The sequence below is a fragment of the Rhipicephalus sanguineus genome, chromosome 9 (assembly GCF_013339695.2).
Source record: "Rhipicephalus sanguineus isolate Rsan-2018 chromosome 9, BIME_Rsan_1.4, whole genome shotgun sequence".
NCBI lineage: Eukaryota > Metazoa > Arthropoda > Arachnida > Ixodida > Ixodidae > Rhipicephalus > Rhipicephalus sanguineus.
In genome coordinates, this window is record NC_051184.2 from 144,495,113 (window position 1) to 144,508,121 (window position 13,009).

The 13,009-nt window shown below is 46.9% G+C and overlaps 1 protein-coding gene across 1 annotated transcript in view; it reads right to left on the reverse strand.

Moving 5' to 3' along the window:
* Nucleotides 1–13,009, reverse strand: part of LOC119403986 (aldehyde dehydrogenase family 3 member A2) — a 104,090-nt gene that overhangs the window by 63,296 nt on the left and 27,785 nt on the right. The window contains exon 4 of the mRNA XM_037670618.2: nt 5,405–5,703. Coding sequence (XP_037526546.2) covers nt 5,405–5,703 — 299 coding nt within the window. The remainder of the gene's footprint in view (nt 1–5,404; nt 5,704–13,009) is intronic.

Below are 13,009 nucleotides of genomic sequence, written 5' to 3' on the forward strand. Positions count from 1 at the left end.
AACTACCAGACTTACTGCAAATGCGTGTGTGTGTGTGTGTGTGTGTGTGTGTGTGTGTGTGTGTGTGTGTGTGTGTGTGTGTGTGTGTGTGTGTGTGTGTCTTCCTATCATTAAAACATTACAGCTGACAGAGGAATAACTCAGAGAAAACAAGAGATAAGTGATCTTTTGGATAGCTACACAAGACCTCAGAAGAATGAAAAACATCCATGTTAATAAAACACCGAAGCTTTCATGAACAACAACTGAAGACTAGAGAAAATCTAATAAAAGTCACATTCATTCTAAAACAATGAGACCCTATACTATAAACTAAATTAAAAAAGCTTATGCTCACGTCATTAAACCGCCGCAGCCGACATGTGAACCGCGAGCAAAATAGAGATGAGCAGTGCACTGCATAGCTAAATCTGACTATGCTTCAGAGAGAGAGAGAAAACATTTATTGCAGAAAGGCTTGTGAGTGAAGGTGGGAGGGTCCCTCATTCCAGGAACCCTCTGGCCTGGACCGCCCACTTGAGCAGCAACTGCGAACTTTGAAGATAAGGGCACGGTCGCTGGCCATCTCGGCAGCGTCAGCAAACGGCCCACTTCACGTTGAGACGACAGAAAGAACGAAAACCGCTTCGCTCCCTGTAGCGGCCGTATTCCCTTACACCAGCGTTTTGTAGAGTTACGCGAGATCGGTCGACTTAGCTGCTAGCCCTTCATACAACATTACAATATATCGCATTCATTGCTTTGCCCTTGCGGCGAAACTGTTTCGTGCCGTCATTAACGTCACGGAGGGCGCGTCAAATGATAATGACGACAGGAGCTTGCTTGGGTACGCCACGTCGCAGATGAGAGCAGCACATGAGGGCAGCAAAGACCGCTTGGGAGCAGTTTCGGTGCAATAATGCATTTTGGAGCAGGATGGCGCAGCAGAAGCCGAATGGCGCAGCGTGGCGCAAATGGCGCAGCACTTCCACCCCTGCATCATGTGACATTACGTCACAGTGACGTCGTAATGACTTCACGAATTCTGGCGATCTGTGACGTCATCATGACATCATATGATGACGTCATCTCGAGATGACTTTTTTTTGAATAACTTGTCTCCAATGGCGCTAGATGAAAGACGCTGCCAACACAGTCAAATTTCGCAATTGATGGGGCATCTAAAGCTTTCGCCTTAAAAAGCGAGAGGAGTTTGAGGCCCGTGTGCTTAGATTTAGGTGCACGTTAAAGAACCCCAGGTGGTCGAAATTTCCGGAGCCCTCCACTACGGCGTCTCTCATAATCATATCGTGGTTTTGGGACGTTAAACCCCAGATATTATTATATTATTAAAAAGCGAGAGGAACAGAACGAACGAACTTTTCTCTTGCTTATCCCGAACACCTACTACCCACAGAACGGATGCAAAAGTCACAGGACGCTCTTTGCATAATAGATGAAACGAAAAAAGACTTTTACTTAATGTAAATAAAACAAGACCTTGATAAAACTTCGATAATCTGAAGGCAGATATCCTAGTCGACACTCATCATCTGAGCAACACACTTGTCAATGAATTTGGAGGGCCCCTCTGCAGACACAGTTTCCTCCCTAACACCGTAAACATGATTGCCGGCGTAAAGATCATTGCCGTGAAGAAGACTGCTTGCATTTTAATATATTTCTACGTGTTCAGTTCAGCGGAATCCAGACAATAGCACATGCTGCTCATTCCGCAATGTCATTGCAAAGAGCGTCCACAACATGACCCAACAGGATCATGCGCACGGCCGCTACTGGTGGCGTTGACTCTCCTAGCGCCACAGCGCCACCATACTAGCTGTTGAGGCCAATACAGTCGAACCCACTTATAACGATCCCACATATAACGATCTATCGGTTATAACGACCATATTTGGGTGCACTTACGATTTTCCTATGCTAACCAATGAAGCTGCGTCCAGATATAGCGAGCATTTTTCAAAGCCTCCTACTTTTACAACGAACACTTCAGACACGGTCGCGGTAAAAATATGGCGCATACGAAGCGAAAAAAAGTTAAAATATGCCTTCTAAAGCGTGACAGGGGCGCGCGCTCGCGCGTGCCCCGCTCCAGTTTACTCGCGACTATTAGATACCCAGATCGGCGAGCACCGCACGCAGATTTCGGATGCTGCGAGCGACGTCGCACACTTTCCAGGCGTTTCTTCAGTGGTAGAATGGCAGTGAGGGCAAAAAAATAGTAGGCAGCATGAAGCCTTGTGGTCAGCTTTCGCACAGTAACTTTCCTGACGCCGTTCTCTGCAGCTACGACCGCCTGCGATGAACCAAACAATGCCTTGGAACGCAAGAAGGCATAAATGCAAGAAGTGATAACCGCGATAACTTTCCATCGCAAAAAGGTTCACTGCGTCCCTAAACTCGTCGAATGTGCCGCGAAAAGTCGTCCGTCTTTTCGGTAACGGCAGAGACCGGGGGATCGGTGATTACGACTTCCGCGCGAGTGCGGCGATGCCTTCGCGGATAAGCATCAGAAAAGAGCGAATGCGAGGTGGCGGCCGTCGATGAACGAGCCATTATGACTTACAGCCGACAACCTTATCACAGTCATCTGTAGATATCTGCTCGGCTGCGCGTGTGACGTACGCCGTACACTGCGGATTGACGGCGGTACGGGCGCGCCATGAGCCATGCTGCCGTTCGCAAGTTCGCCGCCGCCGCGTCGTGTGAGACCGCTTTAAACTGCGCGTCGCTTTGTAGAAACGAAAGTAGCTTGCTGTTATTGAGCCGCGCGGGCACCGAGAAACGTCGATGCACTGACAGCGAGCGTATACTGCGTGTTTGACTAGGTGACAACTGAAGTGCGCCGCGCATCGTCGTGCAGGGCCGCGAGAGCATCGCGGAGACGTAAAGTGCGCGTTGCTTGGAAAATGCTTGTTTTCGCCGCGTTGAACGAAGAGGCTAGTCGCCGCACCCGTGCACGGTCCGGAGTGAAGCAGGCACGAAGAACGTACAAACGCGCGCATACGGCATAAAGCAAGCGGCCCGGCAGTGACTCCGCGACCCGAGTAGGCGACGCGCTGCACGCAACTAGCCAGGGATGATCGGCTCCACGTCACGGTACCGCGCTTCGGTGAAACGGTGTCAGCTCATTGCAACGGCGGTTAATTCACTCGTCAGCACGCAGCGAGCGTCGCTTCACGACGCGAAAAGGCTTAGCTTGTCACCGAAGGGGTTGTTAGCACTTTAATAAAAGTGCACAAAGAAAAAAAACGGCTTGGCCGCTAAGCGCACGTTTTTAAGGGCGAGTCCATATACAACGAACTACTGATATAACGACCACTTTTCGCAACACTTTCGAGTTCGTTATAAACGGGTTCGACTGTAGTGTCAGATAATGGCACAGCGTTCACTGGTATGAAAAGTAAAAGCGTGAAAGCACTGGGGATAAATGTGGCTGGAGCAGAGAAGAAACGAGCCGGCCATCTCCATTCCACCATGAAGGGAGCATGTGAGAACATCGCCCCTTGTGTGAGGCCTGCCGTTGATGGCTTCTGAAGCAGAGGAAATGCCCTGCCCGTTTTTTGTCACGCAAAGGAGCATCAAGGGAGCCGAGAGAGAGAGGGCGTCGTTCGAGCAGCGATTGCGAACTTTGTTCATACGCACGCTATGTCAGCCCACATAAGGAAACGGCCCACTTACTTCGCGTTGAGATCATTGAGATGACAGGCAGCATGGAAACCGCATCGCTCAATGCAGCGGCCATATTCCCTTCCCTTACACTAGCGTTTTGTATAGTTATGCGAGATTGGAACCAAAAGAGTTAGCTGCTAGCCTTATTTCGTATAACATCACAATTTCTTGCTATCACATTCACTGCTTCACCCTTGCGGCGAAACTGATTTTTTTCGCGCCATCATCAACGTTTACGGAAACTGCGCCAGGTGATGACAGGAGCTCGCATGGGTGTGCCATGTTGCGAATGACAGTGGCACACCAAGGTACCAAAGACCGCTTGGGAGCAGTTTCGGCGCAATAATGCGTTTTGGAGCAGGATGGCACAGCAGAAGTGGAGTAGCGCAGCGTAGTCCAAATGGCGCAGCAGTTCCAGCCCCCACCAGCCCGTTCTTCAACCAGCCTTCACGACATTAAGTCAGTGAAGCTGCTTCAATATTTTTTCTTGCTGACTTTCATTCCCCTTTATACCACAATACATACATCATTTAGAAACTGCAAATGACACCTCCACGTAGCAAAACAGCCATTTGGAGCTAGTTGGTAACGAATGATCTTAAATGCTAAAATGGGGCGCAGTACAAAACAGCGACAAAAGAAGAGAACGATGACACAGGCCTATCAGAGGAGTACTTTCTTGGTTCTCACACCTCCTTTCCCATTATTATTTTTCCCTCTTTTTTTCACTTTGATGCATGTGCCTTCACAAATTCTCGTCTAATGTGGAAAGTCATTCTGTTTTTAGGCGAGAGAAACCGTACTACATGCTTAATGTGTAAGCTATACATGTGCTGCCTCTTAAAAAAATTTTGGAGTGGCTTAGCTCGGCTATGCCAGCATATACCTAGCGTTACCAAATGTTCAGCTGATTATTCTTAGCTTTCCAGATTGTCTAGGATTATTAGCCTTCTTCTGTTCATTCTTCGTACGGTGAACCGCTGATTCCGAGGCAACTACTTCGGGATCCGATGAGATAAGCTTCTCGCCTCTTCTGCGCCGTTGAGCAGCATTTGCACTCTCCTTCTCCATGGCGTTACCCACCTGCAAACGCCAGTCAGAGGCGCTATCACGTGGCTCCAGCGCTGTGTCAGACGGCAACTGCACAGCGAAGGCGAATAGCTGAATGTGCGCTGGCGCCAGTGTGTCTACCATGGCTACGACGTCACTCCTCTCGAATGCGCAGACCAGCAGCGGCGAGTCGCGCGTAGTGGTGAGAGCGCGTGAGATCGCAGTGGCGGAGAGCCAGCTGTGCGACATCACTGAACCTTGCGCATGCGCTGCACGGCTCATGAGGGTCCACGCGAAATCGGCTCCGGCTAGGCAAAAGTAGCTAGCCAGTTTGCAAGTGGAAGCTTACAGCTGGAAGTTTACAACTGTGTCGTCGTTCTCTTCATTGTCCCTGTTTTGTACTGTGCCTCCTTTTTGCATTTTAGGATGAACACCTCCATGCTTAATTATCCCTTGCGTTTGTGTGATTGCATCTAACGAAAATGGATCTCCTCAATCAATTACCCTTCTTTTGTTCAGCTTCACAGCTGGAAGCCCCCTGCAAGCTGGACAAGACCACAATGCATTGGCCAACTACATGCAGTGAGTAATGCTTACATCCCGACAAGAGGCTGCAGTTGAGAACATGACACTGTCTTGAGGAGGACTCTTTCTAATTCATTTGCAAGTTGGGAGCACTCACATGGAACAGATATCGAAGCAGGAAGGCCGAGGCGACGCCCAGCACAAAGACGCACAGGTAGGGGGCACAGCTGAGCAGCCCAGTGCCAAATGGAGAACCTCGCTTGAGCAGCAGCTGCCGGAAGTAGGCAATCTTGAAGTCGTCTAGTGGAGGATAACGCTTACGGCCGAATGCCTCTCCGATGGGGTTGAAAGAGCGCACCAGCACCGCCTTCTTGTTGGAGAAGGTGTCAAAGGAGTACTTGCCGTGGTAGCGACCCATGCCACTCTGGCCTACTCCACCAAAGGGCAGCGTGTCCACTGCATTCAGGAAACAGTATGTGTTTGTTCAAATTGGTGGCGCATGAATCCGCCTACATTTGTTAATGCATCAAGACAGTTTTTTGTTATAGCCATTAAAAATGCCATCCACCTTCATGGCTGCATTCTTACCTCTGTAGTAAGCCGACGCAACTATGGCCTGCAAAATAATGGGCAAACTCATTCCTTTGGCTACCACTTGGTCTATCCATGAGCATGCGGGTGGGCAGCAGCCATTGCCCAATTGTGCACATTAGAAGCCCAATGCGCCTAAGAAGTAACAAATCTACATCTTAACATAAAGAGGTTAAAAATTCTTGAAAATAGGGTGTAACTGGAGCCAAAGTTTCGAGAAGTGCTCTTGCCTTCTTCAAGAAGGCAAGACCACTTGCATCTTCCCCTGAACTTCTGATTTTACCTAATATCAGTGAAAGCATTTCATGGCTAGGTGGTGTCCTAGCAAGAAACGCTTTCGCATTACTGTGTCAAGTTCTGTCTGAAAAGCACGTGACTTTTGCAGCACCCCTCCATAACAACTTAGCCAAAAGAAACTCTTTCAGGTTTTCATCTCATAAGAATGTGCTCAGGATCCTTTGGAACATTTCTCATGCCAACATGCAGTGACTACGGTTCTAGGAAATCAGAGGCCCCTATGTGGCACATTTCGAAAACGTTGATATAGGCAGCAATATTTAGTACGTAATAACGCACACCCCCTTTGTACACCGTAATCTTAGGTGTTTACACAGCAGAGCTGTTTCAGGCCGAGGTAAATCCCTCGGCATCCTATATATAGGTACGTCTGTTTCAGTGCACAGTGCTGAAACGGACGAGGACAAAACATACAGTAATAGAATAACAGGGAGCTGACCTAGTTGGTAAGTATTCATTCTAAAAAGATAGGGTGTGTAAACACGGACACAAGAAAGAAGTCAGGACACCACAAACGCCGACTAACAAATGAAGAGACGCACAATGGCGGAAAAGAGAGAAGGCACAAAAACTTATCTATGCATGCCCATGCAATAGGCGAACCTATCAATCCAGCACGCGTGGGGGTGTACGTGGAAGATAACTGTTAAGGCATTTGATTTCATCTTAATGCAAGTTAATCGACAGTTGGCTCACGCATGCACTACCAATATATTCTCGATATGCCATGCTTCAATCATCAGGCATGTTTCATCATTTCTATGCCTGTACAACACAGCGCATTCATCGAATTTTGGCGTGCGCTTACAATCTCGACAATGTAAAGATAGATTAGAAGGTGTGCCTCCGGTTAGCGATCTCTTATGTTCCAATAATCTCTGGTTATGGGGGGGACGTGGCTTTGGAAAATTAACTTTCTTATAACTTAACAGATGTCTGCCAATTTATACGTGTGTAGTAGTGGAGCCTTGCCTTCAGCCTCTGCAGCGCGGTACTTTCACCAGCTTAGGGACTCAAGTGGGCAGAATTCATGGTGCAGCTCTTCGTCTCTCGAGGTGACGTGATAGAATGTTGCCATTATGGCCTTTTGCATGTCACCAACGTCAATGTTGTCTCGGATAGCCATACCATAATAACTAGTCAGTCTTTTAATCAGGTCTTGAGTCAGGCCGCCCCATCCTCCTAGTTGTTGATCCTTCTTGCTTCTTGATACAAGTGTTGGCAGAGCTGTACCCATCCTCTTTTTGACATGATTTATACAGTCTTCTTTAGCCAATGGAATAAATCCGTACGTTTTTTTCTTCAGAAAGAGTCAGGAAGGTATCACTGTCTCCCTCACAAACAATGGATGTGTACCGGAGGTCATTCTTTCCAGTGACCTTCTGAATAAAATTAAGGCACGCGCCGGGGGGGCTTTACCGATCGGCGCTCGCCCGTTGCCGATCGGGCGAGATGGCTACATACTACTACTACAGAGGAGGAAACGACCCACGCCCTAAGGAGCTTCGCCCCTAAAAAACTTTCTTTACCCTGCCGGATCGCCGGACTGCTTGGGACAACGCTGGCGCGGCAGTAAAGCAGCGGTGGTGGCGCTGCGGTCACCAGCACGCACGCAGTTGTGAAGTTGGCTTTCCCTCAAAAGAATGCTTTTTGCGCACGTGAGCGCGCTTGGTGAATGGGGACGCGAGCGGTGAGCTCTATCAAAGGCGCAACCCTGCTACCTAGAGGTAGCACATACAGTAACTCTACGAGGGGGCATCCGTGCGCGCGCGCAACGCTTGGCTGAATGCTGTGCCGGTTCGAGGCAATGGCTTATCTTGCACCAAACCACAATAATTCAACTGCCACTCATACTTCACCTGACATACAATGAGGTTGTTGCATACACATGAAAAAAACTTACTTTCGCATATATTTTTTTTTAAATATCAAAGCTGCGATGGATTAGCCGTGCCGACGCAGCAACATTAGCTGTATATGTTGTTCTAGCGAGGTCCCTTACCTCATGCAGTGGAGCATGAGAGTATTTATTCAGGCACGGGATATATACTTAGACTTGTGACAATGCACAAGCCTTGCAAACCCACCAATTTGCAAACTGAAGTCTACGCCGTCTACGCCGTGGGAAACAAAAGCTCTTCGTTCCTGTGTTTACAGTTTATAAAAGCTTACTTCACTCCGCTGCAGCCTACCTCCCAGAGCTTCAGCAACACTTGAAATCGGGATTGACGAAGCTTTCGCAAGGTAATGTCCGTGTGCCGCGCGAACACCCTCTGATCTCTACGACCTAACCGAGACTTAGTAACCAACCGTTTCGTCCATTTGCTACGAGTAATTTGACAACTTCATTTTATGTGGACATTGCACGAGCGAAAGTGTGGCGCACTTTACATTGTGAAGTGTCACAAGGGCACTCAATCTCGAATCTTCGAGCTGGTGGCACCTTCACAAATCACAACGTGTGTTACTGTGACTGCTTAGATGGACTATGTCTGCACCGCATTATGCAACGATTTTCTTAAAGACTGCACAGGGGAGACTTGATTAACTCAATCAAAACCGTGTTTCACTAATCTAGAGAAAATAAACACATGTGTTCACAAGCTGTTATGAAAGGGAAAATAGACAACCACCCGTTTGTAGCACGAAGCCACAAGGAAATCCGTATTATTTGTGGCTTCGTGCTACAAACGGGTGGTTGTCTATTTTCCCTTTCTTAACCCTTCCGCCACCTTGCGGGTTTCCGCAGAACTGATTTGCAACAAGCTGTTATGCTATCGAATTATTCAGAACGTGAAAAAGGTAACACAGGGCAAAATACCCAGAAACGTGTCAAGCTGAAGAAACACTAATGCCCATTGCATCCATACTTCATTATGATTGCTTATTTCTACACATATATGTTTGAGAACATCACAATTTCGAGCCACTAATTTACAGTAAACAAAGCAAGAATGCTACAATTGAAACAGAAAAGATGGAAAAACCTTTATTGGAAAAAAACCTCAGAAAACAAAGTTATGAGCGACATTTTCCTAGCGTAGGAAAACTAACTGCATGGCCAATATGAGGAGGAAGGAAGCTATTGCAAAAAACAAAGCAAACTTTGAAGTCCAATATAAAAATTTTTAAAAATTACTAAGTTGACATTCAGTCAATACAAATACGAAAAAAAAAACGCTGTTTTTAGCAACGGCAAACAAGGAAACAATGCCAAGTACTTAATAAGCTGGAAAGAACCTAAAACACTGGCAAGCTGTGAAAGAAACAGTGCCGGCCCGCAACTTTGCCTTCTCGTGTTGCAAATACACATTTTCTCTATTCACTATGAAGCTTCGTCCATTCAAATAACGTTAGTGGTGTTCAAATGTTTCTTGCACACTTAGAATCTAAGGTAAATCCGCCAGCTTCCTGTCGCACTATTGCACGTTTCCATTCATCCCTCTCATCGCCATCGCTCGGCAAACTAAACGACACCTTTCCGCTTGTACGGTTGTACCTCTGCGGCCGGAGCGACAATTCGGCACATAGCAAATCTTTGGCATTGTCACTCACGACTAACATACACCATCCGTGTCCTAGCACACATTTCTCACTGCTGTCAGTCGCACAAATTTAGAAAAACAAGGAAAACTGAATGTCGATGCCGTGGGATTTCTCGAGCCCCCAGCTCTCCCTAATGCAGCGAAGCTCTCCTGAATGCCCCCCGCGCACTCCTAGCACCGCCACGCGGCAAATGCTGCGACACAGCAAACTCTCCCCATAGCGTTATGTAGGAGTTTCATGACCAGAAAAGCATTGAAGGACTCTGTTATGACATTGCAATCTCTGGGCATTGGTTAACAGTGTTCACTGTCATTTTCTCCAGATCAGCAATCTCTGCAATGGTTGGCTACATGGCTACAAATGGCTGTGCATGCGACATTGTCGTGGTGGTCTTTTAATCTGTTGTTTAAACATCATCCAGTTTGTCCCATGTATTGCATTTTAAACATCATTTAAAATGAATACAGCAGAACCTCATTGATACATTCCCGCTTAGTACAATTAGTATGGCTTGTACGTCTTAGTACGTCTTGGTACGGATTAGCACGGATTGACATATTTGCACAGCGCTAAGTAAACGAGGACGTATGAAAGGACACAACACAGGCACTGACTTCAACTAAATTTTATTAGCGAAAACACTAGAAATATATACAGCTGATAACGCCAGCACATATCAGCACAAACGCACAAACCTATTGCATCACAGGCAGATACGCGATTTCCTTTTTGGTTAGGGCAACTGATGGCATGCTTACACAGAGGTCACCCAGCACGGATTAGTACGGCTCCTACGCTCGCAATCGCGAAAACTAAAAATAACCCAATAGAGCTACATGTTAATACGTTCCAGTTAATACATTCCCGGAAAATACGATTATTCGGCAGCAACGTTCAGCACCGCGGCAAAGTGCGGTCGTATGATACATTCTGTAGCCAAAAACTCTCATTCAGGTGTGCAAAAAGGCCCTCTCGTGTACTTGTGAAGCTCCGCTGCGCGGCGACGGCGGCGTCTCTGCCGTGCCTAATTGCCCCCCTTCGCACCTTCTCCGAATTACTCAACCGTTCCCTCGGTGTCTTCTCCGAATCACTCAATCGTCCCTTCAGCCATTGCCTCAGCTTTCTGTCAATCACACACCGACCCGAAGGTAGGCGGTCAGGTTGGCCGTCAAAATCTTCAAACGGCTTTAAAAAAAAAAAAAGTGTCGTTACTGTAGCACAGTGGTTTCATTATGCAGATACGTAATCTGTAGCACGGTGCGTAGATACATAATCGTTCCACACACTTTCGTTGAGACCCCATGGCTACAACAGCCCGGAGAAAACTGCAGAGCTAACAATACGGCGAAAAGAATGCATGCTGTCGAACATCTCCAGTTCGCCATGGTTTGGTACAATACGTACAGCATAGAGTTAATATACTGACTCTAGAGGAAAAGCTGGGCCGCGTGACCGCTAACCACAAGAGCGCCGACATCTTGGAACGTTGCCATTCTTGCCATCACATATTAATCTTAAGGAAGCCTTTGCACAATTAACACCGCGCGGATATTGTTTTGTGTTTATTTTTAACACTTTTACGAAAGAATACGATGGCTATTTATGCAATTTACTGAGCGTGGAAAGGAGCATTTTCAGGCTGGTTTACTATATGGCGCCACCATATCAACACAAACACTCGAGAGTGTGCTTGCGGACGATTGCGCCGGTTTCTGCGTCGCGTTAAAGCCCCTTCAACTACGTCATGTATCTCGTAGCTGTCATAGTGTCTCATTGTGTGTGTTTTCTGTTGCCAAGTACCACTCGGCTTCATGTGACAGCCCTTTTTTCTTTCAAGCTGAAACCTCAATGCAAACCAGGATGGACGGCAAAGAAGAGATGAGACAAGCACTGAAAGTTATGTAACTAAGTGCAACCGAAGTTTTTTTAGTCTTTTTAACGGCGATAAAATTTCGTGTGCCTTGTATCTTTAGAATGGGGCATAGCGCTAACACACACGGACGAGGAAGAGACAACAGGACAAGCGCTAACTTTCAGCTGATCGTTTATTTTCGAAACCAACAGTATAAATAGATCCGTACGCAAAGTTCTACTCATCGCACATGAAAACCTGCCGCGTCAAGAAAGGCCAATTCATTGGCCGTCAGCGCCACCGACGGGCAGCTGACACAGCTATCACCGGCTCTCGCGATCATGGCGGCTTCCACAATCTCTCTGGTAGTCTTATCGGCATTCCTATATACTACTGTGCACTCTTTAAACAACGCTTCACACCCACAGTCGTTACAACGTACAGACACATGCCCATCATGATAACGGCCCAACTTCTGCTTATGCTCCCTTAGCCTATCATTCAGGCATCTCCCCGACTGCCCAAAGTAGACCTTGCCGCAAGAAAACGGGAACCGATACACTACATTATTTACGCATGGAACAAATGGATGCTGATGTTTTTTCACACATTCTGGACGTCTCTTAGCTAATGGGTCTGTGGCTTTGCAAATGCTCATTAGTTTCTGTGGGGCAGAAAAAAGCACGTCTACCTTAACCTTCTGGCCAATTTTCTTTAGGGCGTGTGACACGTTGTGAATATACGGCACGATAACCCTTTTCATTCCCTGAGAATTGTTTACACAAGTACCAATCTGTCTAACTTTTTTAGTCCACTTTCTGCCACTGAGATAAATACATGGCCGGGGTACCCAGCCATTAAAAGGCGCTCCTTCTGATTAACAAAACTGCTAGATATCTTATGGGGGCACGATTTGCGAAGCGCGTTGTCAAAACAAAGATTGGCGATTGCTCGCTTCACCAGCTTAGAATGGGATGATTGATATGGAAGTAGCATCTTGTTGTCGCGAGGGTGATAATCCCAACACACATGATGTTCGAACAGAAAAATTCTTAGGTCTAAAAACTGAATAACATTCTCAACGGGTAGCTCATGTGTTATCACCAGACTGTCAAGATGATGGGTGAAAAGGTTAACTACGTCACTAACACGCTGAGTGGAGTCAAACAAAACAAGGTAGTCGTCTACATATCTAAACACTTTGGTGATCTTCACTGCTGACAAGCATGCTTCGATCCGTATGTCATAATAGGCTAAGAGAATATCACTTAAAATGGGCGCCAAACACGACCCAATACAAACTCCTTCTTTTTGAAGATAGACCTGTCCATCATATTCAACATAGGTCCGTGTGTGTTAGCGCTATGCCCCATTCTGAAGCATATAACCAACTAGCCCAAAAAGCCACGTTGACAAACTTTGTATCTTTAGTTTTGATTGAAGCTTTCGGGTGACGTCTCACTCACGTTCGCCGTT